At 35.7% G+C, this 27,742-nt stretch overlaps 1 protein-coding gene across 7 annotated transcripts in view; it reads left to right on the forward strand.

Moving 5' to 3' along the window:
• The window catches only part of ANKRD17 (ankyrin repeat domain 17), a 156,415-nt gene that overhangs the window by 45,488 nt on the left and 83,185 nt on the right, over positions 1-27,742 (forward strand). For all 7 annotated transcript variants that reach the window (XM_084890475.1, XM_084890476.1, XM_084890479.1 and 4 more), the window contains exons 2-5: positions 17,562-17,715; positions 22,851-23,007; positions 26,768-26,915; positions 27,138-27,285. In XM_084890475.1, coding sequence (XP_084746601.1) covers positions 17,562-17,715; positions 22,851-23,007; positions 26,768-26,915; positions 27,138-27,285 — 607 coding nt within the window. The remainder of the gene's footprint in view (positions 1-17,561; positions 17,716-22,850; positions 23,008-26,767; positions 26,916-27,137; positions 27,286-27,742) is intronic.

The raw sequence follows: 27,742 nt of genomic DNA on the forward strand, positions 1-27,742 counted from the left end.
AATGAATGAATGGAAGAATAATAGATTGAATAGAAAAGCCTATTAGAAAGGGCCCAGGGCAAGCATGTGGCATGATTGCTGATATCCTGTAGTCATAATCTTAAGATATGATTTGAGGCAGTTGGATCCATGACTAGAATGATGAGATGTGTTGGGAAGACAGTGGGGAATTTTTAGAATGTGGTACATAGCCGTTTTCTCTTGGATTTTCACCCAGAGTAGGAGAACTCACCAAATTTACATATATATATATATATATATATATATATATATATATATATATATATATATAAATTTTTTTCCCCACACACATATATATATTTTAATGTTATAAGTTTTAAGTCACCTTCCATAGCTAGGATGTTTAACTTTCACTAAAATTTTTAAATTTGTTTTGTTCATGGCTCATTTATTATGTTATTCATGGAGAACATATTTGAGTATCACTGTGGGGAAAGGATGGCTTTGATATGGGGGATGTGTGAGAGATGTCAGATATCCAGTGAAATAAATTTTATAATTTTGGTTTAATTTCTTGTGATTTGTGGTGAAGTTGTAATTACTAAATAAATTTTACACACACACACACACACACACACACACACACACGTATTTATTGATTTCAGAGAGGAAGGAAGAGGGAGAGAAACATCAGTGATTAGAAAGAATTATTGATTGGCTGCCTCCTTCATGCCCCCCACTGGGGATCAAGCCCCCAACTGCCTCTCCTGATGACCCCTAAGTCAGTTTTATCTAAGTCATGTGCACTTAACTGGAATAGAAACTGGCATCCTTCATTCCACAGGCCGATGCTGTATCCACTGAGCCAAACCAGCTAGGGCTAAGTCAATTATCGTTTAATTTGTTTCTTTCTCTGATAATACTCTTTATATATAAAGGAATTGCTTTTTGAAGTATTAATGTTGAGTCATGTGACTGTTAGTAACATTCAAGTTTTTTTCTTTGAAAAAAATACCGATTTTGGGTGAAATTTTGCCTAGAAATAATATTTTAAAGACATTTTACCAACATTGCTGTATTAAACTATTAGCTACATTTTTTTAATTTTTTTATTTTTATTTTTTATTTATTTTTTTTTTTAGGAATTCTTGAGCTTTTGAGTGTCAAGTAGACCTATCTATCTTTAATCTGTTTATCAAATGGAACATATTACCAGTGGCTAGTCATTTAGTTGGGTGTACTTTTGCAATGTGCCAAATGTAGTTTTCATTTGCATAAAGAAACAAAAGTAAATGGTGTTGGATATTTTAAAGATTTTGGTATATAGAATTAAGTCTTTTTATTGCTAATTAAATAATAACATATTTTGTCGTCATGATTCTAGGTGATGGATCAAAGTCAGTGATATTTTAGTAACACTATTCTGTTCCCCTGAATATTTCTATAAAATGAGTGCTTATATATAATTAGTAGGTGGTTGGAGTGACCACATTTTAGTTTGCCTGGAGCAGTTCTAGTTTATACTTGTTTTCCTGGGGTTATTTTAGAAATTTTTTATTACATTATATACGTATATTGATACTTTAAAGTTAGAGGAACGGTGGCAGTTTAACTCTGAAGGTACATTGGTTCATATACAGTTTTCCCCATTATTTTTAGGTTTTGTACCACTAAATAACAGGAGCTGAATGCAAAGTATACTAAAAATACTAACAGTTGAGTATATCTGATCAAACAGTAAATAATATATTTAATATGATGTTCATTTACCTGAATTTCTTTGCCTTGTTTAATTTTGCTGTGTTCTCTTTTGAAAGTGCTTGTTACAGGGTTCTCTTTTATTTTAAAAGTTAAATATTTATTGTATGTTTTTATTTGTGGAATTTAATGTCTTTTCAAGTATGCTAGTATTTTTAATACAATACTAGTGTTTTGATTTGAGTTGCATAAGTTTTGAGTAGGATGTCCTAAGTCCTATTTTGTCTAAGCTATGTTGTTATCAACTAGAGGCCCGGTACACGAAATTCGTGCACGGGAGGGGAGGGAGAAATGTCACTCAGCCCGGCCTGCATCCTCTCCAATCTGGGATATCCTTCTCACAGTCTGGGACTGCTGGCTCCTGTTTGCCCACCTACCTGCCTACATGATTGCCCCTAACCACCTATGCCTGCCAGCCTGATTACCCGCTAACCGCTCCCCTGCTGGCCTGATTGACACCTAACTGTTCCCCTTCTGGCCTGATAGCCCCCAACTGCCCTCCTCTGCTGGCCTGATCGCCCACAACTGCCTTCCCCTGCCTGCATGATGGTCCCCAACTGCCCTCCTCTGCTAGGCTGGTTGCCCCAATTGCCCTCCCCTGCTGGCCTGGTTGCCCCCAACTCCCCTCTTCTGCTGGCCCTGAAGCCCCAACTGTCATCCCCTGCAGACCTGGTCCCCCTCAACTGCACTCACCTGCAGGCCTGGTCGCCCCCAACTGCCCTCCCCTGCTGGCCTGATTGCCCCCAAGTGCCCTCCCCTACTGGCCTGCTCACCCCCAACTTCCCTCTGCCGGCCTGATTGCCCACAACTTCCCTCCCCTGCTGGCCATCTCGTGCTGACGTCGTGAGGGCATGATACCACCTAGGCTTTTATTATATAAGAAGGATGTGTTATTTTGCATAATGTGAAGATTGTCAGGATGCATTTATTGCTCTACAACACAATTAATTGTCTTTATTGCTATAAACATTGCATACTTCATAGTGAATTATACATATGTGTAACAGCAAGTTAATTCTGTATATTTCAAAGTGAGACAAATAGTTAAGATAGCTCTTGGAATTTTTTTGTTAGAAATATGGAAATGGTTAGGTTATTCCTGATATTTTTCTTTGAAGGTCTAAACTGGTTTTTAAACTTTTTATTTTTTAAATTTATTTTTATTTTTTAATTTATTTTGTAAAATCACACACTAGGGAAGTATGTGGTCATTTTTTTAAAGAGTACAGACAAGTATAAACTAAATTTCTTGTATTTTACTCTGATTCCCACCGTTAATAATTTGAGTATATACACAATGAAAATTTTTATTTGTATTTTTGCATAAGCATATTTTTAAAAAATCAACTTAGATACACACCATATGTATTTCTTTTGCAGCTTGCATTTTTCACTAAGTGTGGATATCTTTCTGTATCAGTATTTGCATTAATCCAATAAATATTTTTAAGTACTTTATATTTAAGGCTCTATTCTAGATGTAAAGGATAGAGCACGGAATAAAATAAAGTCCTTGCCCAAATGAACTCACATTCAAGTAAGAGAAAGCCAATAAGCAAGTTAGGGGAAAGTGTCACTATCGATATGTTTCATAAAGGTAAATAGTGAAGGCTTAAAGAGATAAAAAGTGATGGGACAGAATGAGCAGGGCAGGTTTACTTGGTAGTCGTGGTATAGACCTTTATGTGGAGATCTTCTTTATTCTTCAGATAGCTATTATTTCATAGTATTATTTATTTAGTGATTCTGTTGGTGATCATATAGATTATTTATCATTTTTTCTGTTATCAATATTGTAATGAACACCCTTGTACATTTTTTTTTTTTTTTTGCTTACATATATGTATGAGTATTTCTGTAGACTAGATTACTAGAAGAAAAATAGCATTTTTAAATGTTGCTTTTTGGTTCTGCCAAATTATCCTCTGAAACATGAGACATATCTGTTAATAGATGAAAAATAATATCTCATTTTAATTTGATTTATATGATTCCCAATGAAGCTTAGCATATTGATTGATCATTTGCAATTTCTCATATAAATTGCCTACTCATTTTACCCATTGTGTGGTTTGTCATTTTCTTACTGAAATTTTAGGCTTTGTTTATAATTCTGTTTATAGTACACACTGGTACATTATATTTTATAATTTTTTTCTGACCTGTCAGTTGTCTTACTTTATACAGTCTATGGATCTTTCATTTTTATACACTCAAAATCTATCGCTCTTTTCCTACCTAGCTTTAATTCTGTTTCTAGTAGAATTTATTTCATCTGGAAATTTAAAAAAATATATTCTGTGGTAGAGACTTCACTATTTTTCCCAGTGTCATAATTATTCTTCCAAAATAATTTATTAAACAACATGTCTTGCCCATTGACTTGAAATACTGTCTTTATCATATTTTAAAAGTCCAAATTATATGTATTCCAGACTTAATACTTTGTTTTGATTATTGCCACTTTATATTTGACATCTGGTAGGGCGCCCCTCCAATTGTTTTTTCAAAATTTTTTTTGGCAATTTCTGTGTATTTTCTCTTCCAGATGAACTTTAGAATCAACATGTCAAGTTCCATTAAAAATCCCTTTGGGATTTTGATTGGAAGTGCATTGAATTTACAGATTAATTTGGGGAGAATTGACATCTTTACACTATTGAATCTTCCCATCCAGGAACATGGTATGCCTCTCCATTTCTTTAGGTGTTCTTTTATGTCCTTTAGTAAAGTTTTAAAGTGGGTTTTTTTGTTGTTGTTTGTTCGTTTTTTTTTCATGTAGGTCTTACACTTTTCTTGTTAGGTTTATTCTTGGGTACCTTATAGTTTTTGTTGTTACTGTGAATTACATTTTCCACTTTCCACTTTATTTTTCAATTGGTTATTGCTAGTCAATAGAAAATCAATTGGTTTTTGTATGTTGATCTTACTGTTTACTTAGTTTTCAAGTAATTCTCTTGAAATTTCTAGAAGGATGATTATGTTTTCTGAAAATGACAGCATTTAGTTGTTTTCTCTCTCTCTTTTTTTTTTTAAATATTTGTAGTTCTCTAGGGCTTTTTTGTTTGTTCTTTCTGCTCATGTTGCATTGATTAGGTTTCCAGATCTGTTCATTAATAGTTCTCATTTGGGCATCTTTTCTGATTTAAATGGAATGCTTCTTATTTTTAAACTTATATTTATTTATACCTTAGATTTCTGGTATATTATAGTTTCAAGAACAGCAGTTTTCTTCTTGGCTTAACAAGTATTTTCATGGTTATGGGTATTAAAATACATAAAATAAAACATTTCAGAGATAAAATACAAACCAAATTATATCAATAAAATTTATAATAAAAATAGAAATAAAAAAAACACTAAAGAGGCACAGAATTTATAAAACCAAAAACTGATTCTTGGGTAAGTCTAGAAAAAGATACGCCTTGGCATATATGATGATAAAAATGAGAGAAACAATATTAAAGTTTGAAAACTGAACACTATAAATCAGTAAATACAAAACTCTAATCAAAATGATTTTCTAAGAAAAAGAACTGTAAAAATTAACTATAAAAATTAACTAAAGAAGACATAGAAACATAACAGAATATGTCCATAGAAGAAATCTTAAGAATAGTCACAGACCTACCCTTGAAAAAGGAACAGAGTAGCCGAAACCAGTTTGGCTCAGTGGTAGAGCGTCGGTCTTCGGACTGAAAGGTCCTGGGTTCGATTCCGGTCAAGGGCATGTACATTGGTTGCGGACACATCCCCGGTGGGGGGTGTGCAGGAGGCAGCTGGTTGATGTTTCTCTCTCATCGATGTTTCTGGCTCTCTATCTCTCTCCCTTCCTCTCTGTAAAAAATCAATAAAATATATATACAAAAAGAAAACATTGTTCTAATTTAATAAAAGTTGCATTCTGATTATTTAAAAAAGAGAAAGAAAAAAAGAAAAGGAACAGAGTATTAGGTTACTTACAAAGTTAAGAGAATAGATGAAAAAACTCCCTAGTTTAAATAAGCATAGATAATCCTATTAGCAAACCTGAAAAGGAATGGTAAAAAAAAAAACCACACACACACAAAAACACCTAAACAAGAAATTAAACCACATCATTAGAAAATTAAATTTGGCAGTTAAATAAAAGAATATTATAAACACAGATCCTTTATCTTCTCAAAAAAAAAAAAGAAGAAAAGAATATTATACAACACATACAAGAAAGGGGATAAAGAGAATACTCAGAAAGCTGATTAATTGTATATAAAGAAATAGTTATCTTCCCCTGCCTAGAATACTTTGTCTTTTCTTTTCTCCCTCTTTCTTTCTTCCTTATTTTTCTTTCTCTTCTTTCTCCCTCCCTCCTTCTCTGGCTCTCTCTCTTCCTTTCTCTTTTCTCTTTCTTTCTTCAGGTCATAATTTATATTTTATCTTCTCAAATGATACTATAAAAGAAAGTTTTCTCCTCATCTCTCTAACACATCATCCTGTTTCCTCCATAAAACTATCACAGCTTAAAATTATCTTGTTCTTGGATATTTGCTTATTTTCTCTCTCCTCCATATTAGAGAGAGAGAGAGAGAGAGAGAGAGAGAGAGAGAGAGAGGGGGGGGGGGAACCATTCAGACATAGAGCTCTCACCAGTGTGAGGCAAAGTTCCTAGAACAATATCCAAATAAACACTAGATGAATAAATATTAAAAATGGAAAATATCATGATTAATATTAGGTAAATGTATTATGTAATTCCTTAAATTATTAGAGGTGAAAAATACGTATCATTTCAGATATGTTTGTTATGTCCTAATAAATACATTTGAGGCTCAAATTTTTTTTCTTTTATGTCCAAATCCCATAGGAGATATGCTCACAATATAATTTTCATTTCCTCTGTACTCTGAGAGTTAATTAGTAGGCTTTTAAAAAAATTTCAAGTAGACTATCATCTTTTTATTGCTTATTTTTAGTTTATTTTAGCTTTGTAAACCAAAAATATAATCTGTGTTGTTTTTAATTTGCTGAGAATTTGCTTTGCTTAAGGTATGGTCAAGTTTTTGTTTTCAAAGATTATATTTTCTATTGATAATATATTAAGTTCCATGTCACTATGAAATAAAAGTATAGTTTATTATTTATTTCTGCATCTTTCCTAGCATTGTATAACTACTTGTTTTCCTTCTTTCTTTAAAAAGAAGAGATTTCTCACTGACTTTTATAGTAACTTGATCTTTTTGCCTTTTGTCTTTTTCCTAACATTGAAGGCTATGGCATAGATATTGTATTTTTTTATCCTCCATCCCATCCCTTGTGTTTTGCTGAATTTACTGAATTTCCTTGATTTTGTTTCATTTCTAGTTTGAAAACTGTGTTTTATTCCAGTTTTTCTGCAGGCATTAAATTGAACTAAACAGTATTTGTAACTAGTTGCTCCCTTTCTCTGAAAGTAGACTTTTGGCATTATTTCATTCAGTCTTGGCTTTTCTATTTTTTAAGTAATCTGACATTTTAGTAATATGTTTATTATATTGTAATATGTTTTAAATTTTCTAATTTAAGGTATTATGCTTTATTTTGTTTTTAATATGTTTTTATTGATTTCAGAGAGTTAGGGAGAAGGAGAGAAAGATAGAAACATCAATGATGACAATCATTGGTCAGCTGCCTCCTACAAGCCCCCTACTGGGAATGGAGCCTTGGGCCCTTAACTGGAATTGAACCCAGGACCCTTTCGACTGCAGGCTGGTGGTGCTCTATCCACTGAGCCAAACCCTCTAGGGCAATGTATCGTTTTTTTATTAACTACCTGAGATATTAGAGATAGGAAGTAATACTCTAGCTTCTTTTGTATCTCCTTAGTCTTGTTATTCCAATGCTATTTTTTTTTTTTTTTTAGTAATTTTTGTTGTTGAAAACATAAATTGTCTAAATTCAGAATTGACATCTTTTAAAAGACAGTTTTTATCTCATTTCACTATATACATAGATCAGTGTTCAGTAACTACTAAGATTTTATCTTGTACAGAAAAAAGTATTAAATTTTGAATATTTTACTCTTTATTAAGAATTATAGTATTTTAGCTGAAGTTTATTGTATTTAAGAACAGACCAAAGAGTCTATTAGGTTTCAGAGCCATGTGCAAAAGAAAAAAATAATTACGGCTATAATTATGAATGTTTTATGTTACATATAATCTTGTGTCTGTATTCCAAAAAAACAAGGAAAAACAAATACTCTATTTTTTTCTGGGCTTGTTTGAGAAACATAATGTAAACTACTAAGAATTTATTGCCCTAGCTGGTTTGGCTCAGTGGGTTCCAGGTTTGATTCTGGTCAAGGGCACATGCCCAAGTTGTAGGCTTGATTCCCCAGTAGAGGACATGCAGGAGGTAACCAGTTGATGATTCTCATCACTGATGTACCCCCCACCCCCTTCTCTCTTTCTGAAATCAATAAAAGTATATTTTAAAAAGTAAAATGTTTAAAAAAAATGAATTTATTCCATCAATATTAATAGATTCAAGTTACTCAACTTCTTAATACTCTCCTTCTTATATGCTGCTTTTCAGTATATTTTATATGCAACAAATACTTTCATAATGATAAGTAATACCAAGATTCAAAAACGATTGTTGCTTTGAATTAATGTTTATGTAGGCTATTCTCTGAATATTTACACTAATGAAAGAGAAATATGCAAATTGACCATTACTCCACTACACCCACCAGCCAATCAGGAGCGAGTATGCAAGTTAACCCAACAAAGATGGCAGAGGCCACAGAGTTGGAGTGAGCAGGAGGCTTGGGTTGCCTCCAGTGATGTAGGAAGCCAAGCTTCCCTCCCACCCTGGCTGGCCCTGGCCTCTGCTCAAGGCTACAAATTTTCAATTATAGAAGATAAATAAATCCCAGAGACCTGCTTCCAGCTGGCCCTGGCGCTGGCCTCTGCTCAAGGAGGCGCTGAAAAGAAAAAAAAGAAAAAAGGAGGGGCTGGGAGCTTGGGTCACCAGGGTATGTGGCCAGCCTGCAAACAGCCCTCAGCCCCTCACCCAGGCTGGCCAGACACCCCAGCAGGGACCCCCATAGCTCAATCCCTGTAAACAAGCAGTCGAACATCCCTCGAAGGGTCCTGTATTGGAGAACATGCAGGCTGGGCTGAGGGATACCCCCCTCAGTGCACGAATTTTGTGCATCAGGCCTCTAGTCACTGGATAAGTGACAACACTTGAGTTTATTATGATGATGGCCTTTAAGTCAAGTTATTCTAATGAACTTTAATTTTTTGTAGGTAAAGTAGTATCAAGTATGAGGTAGGTCTTTAAAATCACTCTGTCATAAAAATTACAAAATTGGCCGAAACCGGTTTGGCTCAATGGATAGAGCGTCGGCTTGGGTACTGAAGGGACTCGGGTTCGATTCCGGTCAAGGGCATATACCTTGGTTGCGGGAATATCCCCAGTAGGGGGTGTGCAAGAGGCAGCTGTCGATGACTCTTTCTCATCGATGTTTCTAACTCTCTATTGCTCTCCCTTCCTCTTGTACAAAATCAATAAAATATATTTAAAAAAAATTTTTTTTAAATGACAAAATTGGTTATAAATAAAAACACATTTACTAAGAAGAAAAATCATGAAAAAACAAAAATTCTTTTGGATAGATTTTTCTCATTGACTGAATCTTTAAGTTTTGAGCATGGTGAATTTTGGATTGAAGATACCTTGTTTTCCTGGAGCAAGAGTGTGAAGTCTTTATTATTTTAAAAACACTTGTTATATAGTCAAGATTTAGATACCGTTTCTTGAAATATAGATTAGCTTCTTGAAATTCAGAGATAAATAAACAGGGTAGTTTCTAGAACAACAGAAGCAATAATAAATTGTTGGATAGGGGTGGATTGGGAGGATGGGGGAGTGTTCCAGGTCAAGAAGTCCAAATTCTGGAGTTACTGGATTCTCATTTTCTAAGTTATTTTTATGCTCAGAGATGATAACTATTTTTTCTATCCCCACCTTACATAATATGTCATTTTACATATTGAAGTAATAAGTTCCTAACAGATTTTTTTGTCATCAATCCAAACTATTTCTAATATTACCTATCTCAAATAATTCCTTATTTATCTTACTATAGCATTTCTCAGAAATATTGCAACTTTGGTTCCAAACCAATAGTTGTGAACTTGTTGGTTTCTCAGTACATATAAAGTTATATTTACATTAGTCTATTAAGTGTTCAATAGCATTTTGTCTAAAATAGCACTAATTTTATTGCTGTCTGGCGGGTGTGGGTTGGTGGTTGAGTGTCGATCTGTGAACCAGGATATTACTGCTTGATTCTCAATCAGAGTACATGCCCAAGTTGTGACTTCATCCCTAGTTGGGGACATGCAGGATGCAGTGATTCTTTGTCATCATTGATGTTTCTGTCTTCCACTCCCTTCCTCTCTGAAACCAATAAAAATAAAAATAAAAATAAAAAACTATATTGTTAAAAAGTGTTAACCATTATCTACTAAACCGTCAGCAAGTCATAATCTTTTTGTTGGTGAAAGGTCTTGCTGCTGACTAATCATGGTGGCTGCTGAAGATTGGGATGGCTGTGGCAATTTCTTAAAATAAGATAGCAATTTAGTTTGACTTATCGATTGACTCTTCCTTTTTCAAAAGGATTTCTCTATAGCATGCAATGCTGTTTGATAGCATTTTACCCACAGACTTTCAGAATTGGAGTCGATCCTCTCAAACCCTGCCGCTGCTCTGTCAACAAAGTTTATGTAATATTCTAAATTGTTTTATATCGTCACCAGCAGATTTCATCTCAAGAATCTAGTTTCATTGCGCATCCATAAGAAGCATCTGTTAAAGTTTTATCATGAGGTTGCAAAAATTCAGTCACTTTTTAGTCTTCACTTCTAATTCTAGTTCTATTGCTGATTCCATCATGTCTACAGTCATCGCTGAGGCTTAGAATCAGCTTCTTCCATACTGTTAATGTTGATATTTTGACAGTTCCTGTGAATCAGGAATGCCATTAATGGCATTTAGAGTGGTGAATCATTTACAGAGGTTTTCTATTTACTTTGCCCAGAATCATCAGAGGAATCAATATGGAAGGCAGCTATAGCCTTACAGAATGTTTATCCTATCTAATAAAGATGGAATATGCTAATTGACCCTCACACTGTCACGAAGATGGTGGCGCCCATAGCCAATAAGAGGGGATATGCTAATTGCCATGCCCTCAAAGATGGTGGCACCCAGTCCCCTCAGCCCCACCGGGGCTGCAGGCGTAGCAAGGCTGGGCCTGCCTCTGCTGTGCGCCTGCCTCTGGAGTCCCATCAGCCCCCCAGCTGCCTAGAGCCAGCCTGAGGCACAGGCAAGCCTCAGTGGCAGCTGCCCAGGGCCACCCAAGGCTCAGGTAACCAGCACCAGCCAAGGCTTGCGCTGCTAGCGGTGGCAGCAGCAGAGGTATGATGGAGTGTCACCTTTCCCTGATGGCCAGGTCACCTCCTGCCCCTGAGGGCTTCCGGATTGTGAGGGGCCAGGCCGGGCTGAGGCAGCCCCCCTCCAGTGCATGAATTTTCATGCAATGGACCTCTAGTCTTAAACAAGATTTGAAAGTTAGAATTACTCCTTGAGTTATGGGTTTCAGAATGGATGTTTTGTTAGCAGGCTTCAAAATAACATCAATCTAAAAAAAAAAAAAAAAAAAAAAAAGAAGAAGAAGAAAACAACATGAGTCTTATTATACATCTCTATCAGTACTCTTGAATGACCCAGGTGCATTGTCAGTGAGTAGTAATATTTGAAAGGAGTCTTATTTTCTGAGCAGAGGTCTCACCAGTTGGCTTAAAAGTTTGAGTCAACCATGTTGTAAACGTGTGCTGTTAATTACCCAGGCTTGCTGTGTTCCATTGATAGAACACAGGCAGAGTAGATTTTACCTAATTCTTAAGAATCCTAGTATTTTTAGAACAGTAAATGAGCATTGGCTTCTACTTAAGGTAACCAGCTGCATTAACACCTAACAAGGGAGTCAGCTTGTCATTTGAAGCTTTGAAGTCAGGCATTGACGTTTCCTTTCTAGCTATGAACGTTTCAGATGTCATCTTCTTCCAATATAAGGCTGTTTTATCTTCATTGAATATCAGTTTAGTGTAACAACCTTCATTAGCTAAATATTCTAGATATCTTCCTCCAACTTCTATTTCTTTTTTGTTGTTTTCTGGGTTTTTTTGCTGCAACTTTTACATCAGCACTCGATGTTCACCTTGTATTTTTATATTATGGAGACAACTTTCCTTCAACCTAATGGGCCATCCTGTGCTAGCTTCAAACTTTTCTTCTGTGGCTTCCTCACGTTTCTCAGTCTTCATAGAATTGAAGCGTGTCAGGCATTGCTGTGGATTAGGCTTGGGTTAAGGGAATGTTATGGCTGGTTTGTTCTATCTAGACTACTATAATTTTCTCCATGTTGGCAAAAAGGCTGTTTCACTTTCTTATTTGTGTGTTCACTGCAGTGAAGTTTTATTTCCTTGAAGAACTTTTCCTTTGCATGCATAACTTGATTAACTGTTTGGTACAAAAGGCCTAGCTTTTGGCCTATCTAGGCTTTTTTGACATGCCTTACTCACTAAGCTTAATCATTTCTAGCTTTTGATTTACAGTGAGAACTGTTTTTTACTCTTTTCAGTTGAACACTTAGAGGCCCTTGTAGGTTTATTAATTGGCCAAATCTCATTGAGTAGGGAGTTCCAGCGAGAGGGAGAGAGTGGGCGTTGTTTGTGGAGGAGTTATAATACACATGACATTTAAAAAAAAGATATTTATTGATTTTTAGAGAGAGAAGTGAGAGGGGCAGAGAAAGAGAGAAAAACGGCGATATGAAAGCAAAGCATTTGTTGGCTGCCTCCTGTACACTCCGGGATTGAGCCTGCAACCTGGGCATGAACCATGACCCCAAATCAAACTGGCAACCTTTCAGTGCATGGGATGATGCCCAAGCAACTGAACCACACCAGCCAGGGCACATGTGACATTTATTGAATAAGTTAGCCCATTTATATGCAGTTTGTGGTATACCACAACAATTACAATTGTAATATCAAAGGTTACTGATCACAGATCATCATAATAAATATAATAATACTGGAAAGGTTTGAAATACTGCAAGAATTACCAAACTGTGATATGGAGACACGTGAAGTGGTCAAATGATGTTGGAAAATGGTGCTGATGGACTTGCTTGACACAGGGTTGCCACAAATACTTTTACAAATGCAGTGCCTGCAAGGTGCAGTTAAATGAAGGTCAGTAAAACAAGTATGCCTGTATTTACTCCTTCAGTAACCTAACATCCTATCTAATAAAATCATAATATGCAAATCGACTGAACAGTGGGATGATGGTGGAACAACTGGTCGCTATGATGTGCACTGACCACCAGGAGGCAGATGCTCAATGCAAGAGCTGCCCCAAGATGGTCACTGCACTCACAAAGGGGGAGCTCCGCACAGCCAGAAGCCGGGCTCATGGCTGGTGAGCATCTCTCCCACCTCCACTGCAGGTGGGTGGTAAGGAACTAGGGTCCTGGACTGCAAGAGGGATGTCTGACTGCTGGTAGGCAGATATCTATCTTCCCAGGGATCCTGGATTGTGAGAGGGCTCAGGCCAGGCTGAGGGATCCCCATTCCCCCCAGTGTACCCTCTAGTATACATTCTAAGCTTCTCAGCACAGTATTTAAAGGCCCCATCTTTAGCATTATTCTTTTTTTTTTTTTTTAATACAGTGGTGGCTCACACAACGAACTTAATTCGTTCCAGGAGCAAGCTTGTTGTGCGAAAAGTTCGTTATGTGAAACGTGTTTTCCCATAACATAACAATACATGTTAAAAAAAATAATTCGTTCTGTAGCATAAAATATGCTTTTTTTTAGAAGCCATGATATAAAAAAAATATTGAGTTTAACTTAAAAGGACGACTGCCGTGATACGTGCGTGATTTAATTCGTAATGAAGAACGATTGCCGCGATACGTGCTTAAGTTAAGCGCAGTGACTAACGACTGCCTGCAGTGCCTGCGCGGAAGGATGCAATACATCGGCAGCGATCGTGGAAGCTCGGGCGAAGCAGTCGTGGAAGCTCGGGCAAAGCGGTCGTGGAAGCTCGGGCGACTTCGTTGTGTGAAACGAAGTTCGTTGTATGAATCATGAAATGAAGTTCGTTGTGTGCAGCGTTCGCTGTGCGAGGCGTTCTTTATGCGAGGCACCACTGTAATATATTTTATTGATTTTTTTTTTTTTTTTTTTTTTTTTTTACAGAGAGGAAGGGAGAGGGATACAGAGTCAGAAACATCAATGAGAGAGAAACATCCATCAGCCGCCTCCTGCACACTCCCTACTGGATATGTGCCCGCAACCAAGGTACATGCCCTTGACCGGAATTGAACCTGGGATCCTTGAGTCTGCAGGCCGACACTCTATCCACTGAGCCAAACCAGTTAGGGCACTGGTAGTCAACAGAGCCAAATATCAACAGTACAACAATTGAAATTTCTTTTGAGAGCCAGATTTTTTAAACTTCTAATGCCACTTCTTCAAAATAGATTCACCCAAGCTATGGTATTTTGTGGAAGAGCCACACTCAAGGGGCCAAAGAGCCGCATGTGGCTCGCGAGCTACGGTTTGCTGACCATGGAATTAGGGCATAGCATTATTCTTTTACCATTCTCATTCAGGAGTTTTTTCTCTGTGTAATCACTGTATTAATATCTACTTAGTACCACTTTAAAATCTTGTTTGATATAGTTAGCTTTTTGCACTGAGAATTGACTTTCTAGCCTATATTTGTGGAGAAAATTGATAACTATTGCATTTCCATTCTCTTTTGGCCATCTTACTGTTCTCACATAGTATGTAATCGGTGATGAATTCCGTATTTTCCGGCGTATAAGACGACCCCCTAATTTTACAGTTAAAACATAGGTTTAGGCCTATATTCGCTGTGTAAGACTACCCCCCACTTCCGAGGCAACACCAGTTCTTTTTTTAATAGACCGCCTCTCTGACTCTGGCCAATCTGAGCAGGCTTTTTACTAGAACACAGTGTAGCTTCGGGTACAGAACATGTACACGGTTGTTCTGCTGTTTGGTTGATTTGCATATTATCCTTTTATTATACGATATTCATTTCTATTTTTTTATCCTCATACCTTTCAAAAATCTACATATATAGAATTTATTAGTCATTTAAGTGTACTGTTTTTTAAATTACCACATTTTTCACATAGTATGAATAGTGGGCTTCAAAAGCAACTTGAGTTTATGGATTAAATTTTTAAGTCAATTAGAAACTATTTCTGTACTTAGTCTTCCTCATGAAGGTGGACATGCATTCTTAGTAAATTTTTACCAAGCCTAGTTAAGTTACAACCTGGCAATAGGGGACTTGGTGTCTGAAAGTCACTTTTGATTAAATCTTAATACCTTCTATAATTTAACTTTTAACTTTCTGACTTTTCCTACAGTAAATCCTCTGTTCTAGCATATAGAAATTGTATATTTGTCTATCAGTGCTACATTCTTGTCTTATACAAATTAGTTACTTCAGTAAAAAAAAAACACACCTTTCATATTATTCTTTCTGCATGCAGTATCTTCTTTGAACAATTTTAATACCTCTGACCTGAACTTTTAATTTGGCATTAACCATGCACTACTCTTTGAGAATTTTGGTTTTCTAAAACTTTAAAATATTGTTTTCGTGTTTATTTTTCCATGTTTATTTCCTTTACTTTGTCTTCTCCCATTGGATTCGAATATTGTTTAGCAGAAAATTTCATTGTGAAGCAACTTTTCTTTAGAAACTCATTTTCTTAATGCTCTTAAGAGAATTGGCTGGTTAAATTAACATACTGTGAAATTCTTCAAATATTTACTGATATTATTTTCAAAGGGTTCTGTGTATTTGTATTTGAAATATTAGAAATCTGAAATGTTATTTAATGGTAAGCCGCATTAGCTTAGGAAATGTTTCCCTCTAAATTTAACCTTTAGTATTAAATGTGTTGATTAAATATAGCAGTTATGCCTGTTTACAAGAAAGATGACTTTCAAAGATGGAATAATACAGAGTTTTTGATGTTATGAAGGTAAAGAATGTTCCTTAAGGTGTTTGTTTGTTTTTTTCCTTATTTCTGACATCTACATACTAGGCAAGAATGTAATTGTGTTCTAGGTTAGTAACTTTTAAAAATCTGTTTTAGTTATAACAGTGTTAGGAGTACCTTAGATTTTTGAAATAAGGTTCCCTAATCATGTTAAGTAGTGATGTTTTGTCAGAAAATAGGGAAGTTTATTGTACTACCTATTTGTAAGCAGCACTATGACAAAGGATGTCAAAACAAACTTTCCCCTAAGTGTTAGAAGTTTGTTATTTTATAATTCTTTAAATTGCAGTACTATCATTATGTTCTTCACATAGTATGAATTGCAGTACTATCATTATGTTCTTCACATAGTATTCATACTATTTTTCACATAGTATGAATAGTGGGCTTCAAAAGCAACTTGAGTTTATGGATTAAATTTTTAAGTCAATTAGAAACTATTGTACTCACAGTTTTAAAAAAGCCATTTTACCTTAGGAATAATCTTGAGCCCTAGGCCTGTTGCTCTGTGGTTAGAGCATTGGCCCACAGACTTGAAAGGTCATGGGTTCATTTCTAGTCAAGGGTACACCCTTGGTTGCTGGCTCAATCCCAATCCCCTGGTCAGTGGGTATGGGAGGCAACCAGTTGATGTGTCTCTCTCACATCTGTTTCTTTCTCTCTCCCCCTCCCTTCCATTCTCTCTAAAAACTAATGAGAAAATTATCCTCAGGTGAGGATTAAAAGCAACAATAAAACCTTGAAGCAATAAATATTTATTTTATGAAATCACTTTTGAATACATCCTTTTAATATTGTGTGTGACAAAATGGGGAATACACATAAAGTATTTCTGTGTATTTTAGGTGTCAGGTAATGATACCTTTTTTCTCTCATGAAATGTCTTTTTTACTAGAAAAATATAACTGACAGCACATTACACTGATCAAATTTAGATATTTGGCAAAAGTTCTTGGAAGTAATAAAAGTGAGCCTGTCACTTTAAGGAAAATGATTGGTGGTTATTTTTTTGCCAATGATAAAAGTAAGTTTTCAAGTACAAATTAGAATTTTGGAAGTTTATTTGCCTGGGCTTAAAAGCTTTCCAGAACTTAAAAACTTTTCTGGCCGAAACTGGTTTGGCTCAGTGGATAGAGTCTGTGGACTGAAAGGTCAAGGGTTTGATTCCGGTCAAGGGCATGTACGTTGGTTGCGGGCACATCCCCAGTGGGGGGTGTGCAGGAGGCGGCTGGTCGGTGTTGCTCTCTCATCGATGTTTCTGGCTCTCTATCTCTCTCCCTTCCTCTCTGTAAAAAATCAATAAAATATATATTTTTTTAAAAAAATCTAAGAACAGCTGATATAGATCCTCTGCCTAAGTCAAAGGTTTCACAGTTTAACCTTACATCCTTCTTCTACCTGACCCTCATCCCACAAATTAAAATAGAAAAGAATACTACGATTTCTGTAAAAAATTTAGATTGCATGGTAATAATATATTTTAAAATTCTTTTACAATTGTAATTTTCTCCTTTCGTTATACAGTAGGCTTATATAACCCCATTGAATTTATTTAGGGTTGCACTGAATTTACTATCGTTGATATTTACGTTAAAAATATTTTCTCTCCCCTTTTTCTACTGTTTATTTCTCTTTTCACTTTCCATTTCTCCTTTCATTCCTCCCTTCATTTCTGTTTGTATTTGTTTTCTAGGTGGAGTCTTTCATTTTGGATCAGGATGACTTGGAAAATCCAATGCTGGAAACAGCTTCCAAATTGCTTTTGTCAGGTACTGCTGATGGTGCAGACCTCAGGACAGTAGATCCAGAGACACAAGCTAGACTGGAAGCTTTACTAGAAGCTGCAGGTAAGTCCGCAAAGTCCGCATATGTAATAAGTTTACCTAATTAAAGTTACAATAAGTCAAAAAAAAATTCTGTCATTATCAATGTATGACCTTGTATATTTAGTATAATACTGTTCATAAAGGTTAATGTATTACTTTTTAGAGAATTACATGGAACATTTCATTAAAGAATAGTTTTATTACCAGAGTAAAATATAACATTGTTGTCAACCTTTTTATAAAAAGGGACTTCTTATACAGTCGATTTTCATTAGTCCTGAATTCCATATTTGTGAATTTGCCTACTTGATAAAATGTATTTGTACCCCGAAATTAGTACTCACAGCACTTTCTCAGTCTTTCATAGAAATGCACAGAATGGTGAACATTTTGAGTCGTCCTACACACATGTTCCCCGCTGAGGTGGAATAAGGTGATGTTCTGCCTTCTTGTTTCAGCTTTCATACTGTAAACAAGTGTCCTTTTCACAGTCTACTTAGTGCCACGTTTTTCAAATTTGTGTACTTTTTGTTGCTAATTTCACTGTTTAAAATGGCCCCAAAGTATAATGCTGAAATGCTGCCTAGTGTTTCTAAATGTGAGAAGGCTGTGATGTGCCTTAAGAAAAATACATGTTAGATAAGCTTCTATCATGCATGAGTTATTAGTCATGAGTTTAATGTTAAAAGAATCAACTAAATATTAAATAAGGTAGTCTTTAAACAAAATCACACATACAACAAAAATATATTGATTAGTTAATGCAAATGTTGTGATCAGAAGCTTGAAGGAACCTAATCCTATTTTCCTGAAGAAGCGGTAGTTCAGTATTCATAAATTCAGGGTTCCCAGCAACTCTATAGAACACAAATACCATGAATAACGAGAATCGACTGTATATAATTCCCCCCACTTTTTTTTTTTGTCAGAGACTGTCTCTTAGAACCCTGTAAAGTGAATTATTATTTTTGTAAAGTGGATCATAATTATATTGTTCCTATAGGAGATTACATGACATAATAAAAGATTTAGCTACGTGTGTGTGTGTGTGTGTGTGTGTGTATACATATATATATATACACACACATATACACACGTGTGTATGTGTATATATACGTGTGTGTGTGTGTCTTAATGATAACGGAGCAGTAACTCTTGATTATCTAAATAACAGTACTGTGTTCATCGGTTGAGAACCTCGCTGTGCTATATATTGTACATGCAATGCATGTAAACTGCTACTTAATTATAGAATAAAATTGACCTACTGTTTGATAATCCTTTGAGTAAATATCTTTTAACACAGCATCTAAATATTTGAAGGACTCATAGTTAAGTTTTCTATCCTGGGTAAAATTCTAGAATGCATACCCTGGTATTAAAAGTTTCTTAGCCAGATACAGATAAAAACATAGTAGGGACGCATGGAAGGCCCTGTCCTTGAGTATAGACAACTCTTTGTCACAGTATAGTAGAGATATAATTTAGCATTTGCCAGAAATTGATGTTGCTGTAGAATCTGTGTGAGGGAAATGGGGATTGTAAAATAATTTGAAAACATGTCATAAGAGGAACAGGGATTGTTTCTCCTGAAGATGAGAAAACTCAGGTCGAATACAAAAGGAATGTTTGTTTTCTGGGCTCCAAGAGGCTAAATCAGGTACAAAGATGTTGCTACATGAAAGTTGATTATAGCCAAAAGGAGTTACTTTTGGAGGTAGAGTACCATTTTATTTTACTTATAGAAGGTAACAAGCTAGCCTGTCCCCTCCCTCTCTTTCTTTCTTTCTCTCACTTATCCTTTTCCTTCCTCATATATGTCCTTCCCTTTTAAATGAAAAATTTCATATACAAACCCAGAAAGAATAGGATAGTAAATCCTTGACATATCCATCATCCAGCTTCAACAGCCATCAATGTATGGACACAATTTAAAATATATTTTTATTGATTTCAGAGAAAAAGAGACAGATAGAAACATCAATGATGAGGGGAAATCATTGATTGGCTGCCTCATGCACACCCCTATGATCAGGACCATAACCTGGACATGTTCCCTGACCAGGAATCAAACCATGACCTCCTGGTTCATAGGTTGACACTCACCTACTGGGCTGTATGGACACTTGGTTTCATCTTTACATATTACCACCTTGCTGACTACCCACCCCACATGTTAATTTAAAGCAAATCTAAGCATCATATTATAATATTTCATATGTAAATAATTCAGTATGTACTTCTAAATTAAGAACTTTAAAAAAGAGAAATAAGCCCGGCTGGCATGGATCAGTGGTTGAGTGTCGACCTATGAACCAGGAGATCATGTTTCAATTCCCGGTCAGGGCCCATGTCCAGGTTGTGTGCTCGATCCCCAGTGTGGGGCATGATTCGCTCTCATCATTGATGTTTCTGTCTCTCTCCCTTCTCTGAAATCAATAAAAATGTCTTAAAAAGAGAGAAATAAAACCATAATACCATTGCATATCTAAGGAAAAAAAGTAATAGTAATTTCTTAATATTGCCAGATATCCTGTCAGTGTTCAGAAATTATTTTTTATGTTAATGAATTTGTTTGTATGCCTTAGTCATAACAGTTCCTTTTTCCTATTTTTTTGTTTGTTTGTTTTTAATCCTCACTTGAGGATATTTTTTCTATTGATTTTTTTTCCTTTTTTTTTAGAGAGAGAATGGAAAGTATGAGAGGAGGAGAAGAGAAAGAGAAACATCAATATGAGAGAGGCATATTGATTGGCTGCCTCCTGCACACTGCCTGACCAGGGCTGGCGATTGAATCCCCTTGACCAGAAATTAAACCTGCTGTTCATGGATCAACACTCATACCATTGAGTAACACCATCTAGGGGTTTTTATCCTACTTTTTAATATTTTTATTTCAGAAAGGAAGGGAGAGGGGGAGAGAGAGCTAGAAACATCATTGATGGAAGAGAATCATTGATCAGCTGCCTCCTGCACGTCCCCCACTGTGGATTGAGCTGCACCCTAGGCATATGCCCTTGCCAAGAATTGAACCGTGACCTCCTGGTTCATAGATTGATGCTCAACCACTTAGTCATGCAGGCTGGGCTCCTACTTATTTTTAAAGAAATGTGTCATTTGTCTCGTTCTATGGATTTTCCCAGTTGTACTTCTGTGTGTGGTCATTTCCTGAATCAGAATTCAGATCCTGATATTTGACCAGATTTCTGTTCATTTGGCAAGATTAGTCATTCCTGGTGTTTATGTTTCCTTATATATCACATAGGTACTTTGGTTGTTTCTCTTTTAATGATGTTGAGATTTATTACAGTTTAGGCATCTTGAGAAAAGAAGCTTGAGAAAAGTTTTTGAGACCTTGCCCAAAATGCCTTTGACACTATCTTCATAATTGATAGTTTGACTAGGCATAGGCGGCTAGTTTAAAAATCACTTTTTTAAAAAACTTTTGAAGTTCCTGCTCCATTGTCTCCTAATTTTTGCTATTGCAGTTCAGAAGTTTGATGCCAAACTTATTTAGGATATTCTTCTAACTCTATTTTTCCTTACTCTTCCTTCTCCAAAGCATTACAGGTTTTGGCATTTTAAGGTTTTGATCTTATTTTGAAAATTGTTTTTGCTATCTTTCACATTTAAGATTTCAAATGCCGGATGAATCCTGTGTTTTGTTTATGATTAGTAGCAATGCCATTGAAAGATAAATTTAAAGGTGTACATTAATATATTGTCAACTGGTGGGTTTTGCTATATATAGTTTGTTATATATTATCATATATGTTATATATGTAATATAACTAATTTTCTATTGGAGCATAACAATTTACAATAAACATAGCAATGTGACACAATGCCCATTTACTATCTTTTAGTTTCTGTAGATGAGCCATCAGGGCACACAGTGGGGCTAGATTGCCTTGTTCATTGTCTCATGGACTGAAATTAAGATGTCACCTGAGTTGACTGGGCAATAGGAAAAATTTGCTTCCAAGTTTATTGTTGTTGGTAACAGAATTCAGTTCTTTGGAGTTGTAGGACTTAGGTTCCAGTTTCCTCGTGGACTATTAGCTGGGGCTGCTCTCACTTCCTTGAGGTTGCCCACATTTTTTTTTTCCTCTTGCATCCTCTATCTTTGACTTCTCTTGCTTTGCCCCTCTGTCTTAACTTCCTTTTCTCCATTCTAATCAGCCAATCTCTTTATGGGTCATGGGATGAGGTCAGGCCTACCAAGATAATCCCTGTCTTCAGTTCTTCTGTGCCATATAACATAATCCTAACCCTAAAACCCTTCTGTGATGAGAAACCTGCACAAATATGTTTGTTATTTCTGGATGTTTGTCTTTTGTTATTCTGAATTTTGAAAATATGGTACATTTAGATAGGATTTTGAGTATAATAAGTTGCAGTCCTAATTTGAAATAAATAGGTATTTAGATATAGGTATTTAGATATAGGTATTTAGATATAGGTTATTATAGCCTATAATGTTTTATTAGTCCATTTTTGGTCACAAGTGATAGTAGCCCAACTAAACATCTGTAATAATAAAAGCATAATGTGCTAATTAGACCGGACAGCTGAACACCTTCCAGACATCCTTCCGGATGAAGCCAGAGTTGCGAGGGCCAAGCCTCTTGCAAGAATTTCGTGCATTGGGCCTCTAATTCTTAAATAAAAGTGGTTATTTACCAAAAGTATAGGCTTGGTGCTGGCTTCTGGCACCATTAGTGTCAATGAGTCAAAATAACTTTATCAGAACTCTGTCTCCTTTCTTCTCTGTTCTTTTCTTCTCTTTGTTGACTTATTTTTGGGGTAGTCTTTTTCACTTGTGGTGCGAAAATTGACCAAATAATTCAAGGTTTTCGTCTTAGCAGTTTAACATCTTTTGAACATAGGTTGTTTAATTGTCTCAGTGTAGCCAAACACCCATTTCTAGTACAGGAGAATCGTGGAATTAAGCAGTTATAGGTCACTTGGAAGGAATAGAAAGATTATCAGAGAATTGGAGAAGAGTGTTTTTCTAAAAGATTCAGGGCAGACAACATATACTTACAATGTACCATTTGTATCTTATTTGATAACATATATTGAGTTAAATAACTTGAATTTTGCTTTATTTTTCCTTTTGGGTACATTCATTTTGGTGTGACAATAATATATAGGAATAGGCAAATTATCTACGGCTGATGGTAAAGCCTTTGCAGATCCTGAAGTGCTTCGGAGGTTGACATCATCTGTTAGTTGTGCGTTGGATGAAGCTGCTGCTGCACTTACCCGTATGAGAGCTGAAAGCACAGCAAATGCAGTGCAGTCGGACAAGTAAGTACATTTTCATTGTAATCAATATAAAAACATTTTCTTAAAAATAATAAAGTAATTAACATTTATTTTGTTCCTGGAACTATATACCAGACATTTTACATGTGTAACCTTGTTTATACTAACAAAAAGTCTTAATCATGGATTTTGTTTTTATACCCATTTTACGCACGAAAAGCTTAAGGGAAGTGAATAGCTTAAGTTTAAATAGGTGACAAGTGACAGATTTGGGACACCAGTGTCTGCCTGTCTACAAAGCTAACTTCTTAGCTGATACATTATAAAAGATATTTTGCTGATTTAGGTTTTCATTTCTTTTAATGTTTTGGTGACAAAGTAGTAAATGCTTTCTAATTAGTCATGCCATTTTCCAGTTCATGTACATAGTTATCTTGTAAAGGGCATGGTTTTTATTTGTTTGTTTTAAAAATGTACAAAAAATGTCATAAATCTAGTTCCAGTACTTGAATGTAACATTTACATTCAAGCACATTGTAGCATGTACATTTATTTTTGTATGTCCTACAATTCCTTGCATATAATATAGTAAAGGCTCATTCACTAAATTGATTGTGACTTAGCTTTTTAAGTTTTTCTGATGATGCTATGCAATAAAACTCACACTGTCTCATATATGAAAATAATTATGTATATAGTAGTGTGAAAAATTGATATAAACTCCAAAGAAATGGCTGGGGGGAAATCATTAATACATATTCCTTATTTCCTCAGAACCTTTTTTTTTCTTTCTTTAAAATGAAGCTATTTTGTTTATTTTAGCAGTTGCCTTTAAACAATTGAGAAAATGGGAATATTCTCTTTTGTATATATTTAGAGAATGAAAAATAGCATTTAAGAATTGGCTTTTGTATAATAGTTTAGTTTTTGTTTTTTAATATATTTTTATTGATTTCAGAGAGGAAAGAAGAGGGGGAGAGAGGTATAAACATCAGTGATGAGGGAGAATTATTGATTGGCTGCCTCACGCATGCCCTCTAACCTGGGATGGAGCCTGCAACCAAGGCATGTGCTCTGACCAGGAATCAAACCTCTGATCTCTTGGTTCAATAGGTCAGCGCTCAACCACTGAGCCATGCTGACTGGGCTGTATAATAGTTGTTTTAGGCATCTACTTTTAAGAATGTGAAAGAAGTTATATAGTATTACCAAGATATGAATTCGCTATTTCTCTTTGCTCGGTATTGCCTTTATTTTTGTAGATTTTTGTGTTCTTAGTAATTTACTTTACCATTCTTCTCATATATTATTCTTTAGGTATCCTCAGATTCTGTTCCTTAGTTAACAGTTCGGTTTTTCTGGCCTACAATATTATTGATCTCAAGATATTTTTAAATAAAAAAAAAAATATATATATATATATATATATATATATATATATATATTTATTTATTTATTTTTTTATTTTTTATTTTTTTAAATTGATTTTTAGAGGGAGAGGAAGGGAAAGGCAGAGATAGAAACATTGATTAGCTGCCTCCTGCACACCACTTACTGGAGATTGAGTCTGCAACCTGGCCATGTGCCCTGACCTGGAATAGAACCGATGACCTCTTGATTCATGGGTCAATGCTCAACTACTGAGCCACTCCTGCCGGGCAATCTCTAGATATATTTTGATGTGGTGCCTGCTCAAACTAGCAAGAGAGAAAATGAGAAAATTATAAAACACCTTGAAGAGAAAATTAAAATACCTTAATGTTAATTCAAACTGGAAATAAAATAGAAAAAAATGTATAGATTGTTGGGGCATTGAAAATACTTGAAGTAATCAACAAAGCAGTAGAACATGTTTGTGACAGTCATATTTATTCAGCAAGGCATGAGAAATATAGTGGAATACAGTGAGTGCTATATTCCAGATTTTACATTAGGTAAGTTCAGTATCTTGCCATATTTAGCATACCCTTTTCCATGAGTTCTTAAATTCAGCTGTTACTAGAGTAATTCTTATAAGGTTGTTTTAAAGCTAGCATACCTGTGGAAATTGAATGAAAGTCTAAATGGGAAGGTACAGGGTGGTGTGTGCCTGATGCGGGGAGAGAATAAGAGACCACTTGGAAGAGAGAAAGGTAGGGTACGTTCTTATACAGAGAGTGTCTTGTGGGAAGGATAAATTTAGAAAGAATAGAGAACACTGACAGTTTAGGAACAGTCAGTATCCTATAGAGTGGAAGATAAGATAAGCTTACTAACTGCTGTTCAAGACTGACCTTGCTAAGGAAACAATACAATTAACAAGTAGGTAAAATACTTAGTATGGCACACAATGAATGGTAAGAATTATGGGTCGGATAATTGAGTGGAAGTGCTAGGGCAGTGTTTGGCGTTGGAGGTCACATTGCATTTTTAATGGTCAGAGATTCTCACTTAAAAGGTGGCCTTTTTGTAAAAATCTGAAATAGTCAAGGGAGTACATGAGCATGTCTGAGAGAGGTTCTCTTGGTAAAAGGAGCTTAATCAGCATTTTTTATAACAAGCAGGAAAATCATTGTGGCTAAAGTAGAAAGAGCAAGAGTAAGTATAGTAAGTGATAAAACAAGAAGATAAAAAGGAAGAGTGTGAGATGTTATGGCTGGACAGGTGTTGTATAAATTCTGGCCTTTATTGTGAGATTAGAGGCTATAACAAGCAGGAATGACATGATCTACTTTTCTTTAAACAAGATCTCTGGCTTTCTCATTCAAAAGAACCTGAAGGAGCTCAGGGCACATACCTGGGTTGCAGGTAGGGTTGGGGCACGTACAGTTACAGAAGGCAACTGATAGATTGATCTTTCTTTCTCTTGCATCAATGTTTCTCTCATTAAGTCTGCCTTCAGGTGACGATTTTTTAAAAAAGCAAATTCCAGTTCCTAAACAAAGTGAAGTGTACTTATAAATTGTATTTTATTCATGTGATATTTTATAAAGTTTTAAAATTTTGGTTTCTTTTTTTTTTTTTTTTTTTTTTTTTTAATATATTTTATTGGTTTTTTTACAGAGAGGAAGGGAGAGAGATAGAGAGCCAGAAACGTCGATGAGAGAGAAACATTGACCAGCTGCCTCCTGCATACCCCCCACCGGGGATGTGCCTGCAACCAATGTACATGCCCTTGATTTAAGAATCGAACCTGGGACCTTTCAGTCCGCAGACCGACGCTCTACCACTGAGCCAAACCGGCTTCGGCAAAATTTTGGTTTCTTTATACTTACAGTAAATTGGACTTGATCTATAATAATAAAAGTGAAATATGCTAATTAGACCGGACAGCCGAACAATCTTCTGGATGAAGCCGCCGAGGCGTAGGCTGAGACAGAGACGGTTAGGGGTCATCAGGCAGGCAGGCAGGCAAGCACTTAGGAGACAGCGGTCCCAGGTTGCAACAGGGATGTTCTGACTGCCAGTTTATCGGGCCTAAACTGGTAGTCAGACATCTCCTGAGGGGTCCTGGATTGCAAGAAAATGCAGGCCTGGTTGAGGAAACACCCTTCCCCTCCACCCCACCTCACCCCCCACCCCCCGTGCATGAATTTCATGCACTAGGGCTCTAGTTTTTATATAACAGATAATATTTATAATGTTAAAAATTTAATTCAGTGACTTTTATATTGAGATTAAAAAACTCAATGAACTGAATTATTTTCAGGTTTTTTCCTATAGATCCTATTGAAATAATTATTCTTGCTTAACGCTATGTACTAAGACTGTTCGGTGTTTTATAACATCATACCATGATATTGCAATATTCTTTCCCTAATAGCCGCAGCTTGGCAGAAGCCTGTTCAGAAGGAGATGTGAATGCTGTGCGAAAGTTACTCATTGAAGGGCGGAGTGTAAATGAACACACTGAGGAAGGGGAGAGCCTCCTTTGTTTGGCTTGTTCTGCTGGATACTATGAGCTTGCACAGGTTTGTATTATCAAAATAAAGCTCATGAGTTTTTAAATTTTGTTTTTAATCTGGCCTGCTTAGTAGGGAAATAATAAAGGCACACAATATGATTGTTTCAACCAATAGTTTTCTTAGCTACATTTTGTGTTTATTGGCTCTTCTATTTAAGTATGATTGTACAGGTGGAACATGTTCAGATTTTTTAATGAAATTATTTTCTAAACTTTCTTTTCCCATAAGGTTTTGTTGGCGATGCATGCAAATGTGGAAGATAGGGGAATCAAAGGTGACATTACGCCTTTAATGGCTGCTGCTAATGGAGGACATGTCAAAATTGTGAAGTTGTTGCTAGCTCATAAAGCCGACGTCAATGCACAGTCTTCAACAGGTTATGTGTATTTTTTAGTTTTGTTAAATTTCAATACCCTTTGGTAATATTACTTGACATGAACGTCATCATTAGTGATGCTTTTGCAATTCTCTTATAAACACTGCATGTTTGCATAAGTCTGTGCACTTGATGTAAAGTATATATACTATGTTTTGAATATATACAAAATAGCTTTTGTATATAAGGGCAGTTACTTGGCCTTTTAAGGTTCTTTAAAATTAAACACTGGCCCAGTTAGAAGGGGCTCTCTCTTGGAAAAGGAGAGGTGTGAGCTCTGACTTGCAAACCCAGGTTTCCTATTTTGCGGGGAGAAGGTAAGAGAAGATATGGAGGTACCGAATAAAAGGCAGGTCTTTCCATTGCCTACTCTTACTAAATTGTGGTCTATAGAAAAAGAGAGTATATGAAAACATTGTGCCCCAGAAGGGGCAAAATTTTAGTCTAAATTTTTTTC

This window comes from Pipistrellus hanaki (genome assembly GCF_964339955.1).
Source record: "Pipistrellus hanaki genome assembly, chromosome: 1".
NCBI lineage: Eukaryota > Metazoa > Chordata > Mammalia > Chiroptera > Vespertilionidae > Pipistrellus > Pipistrellus hanaki.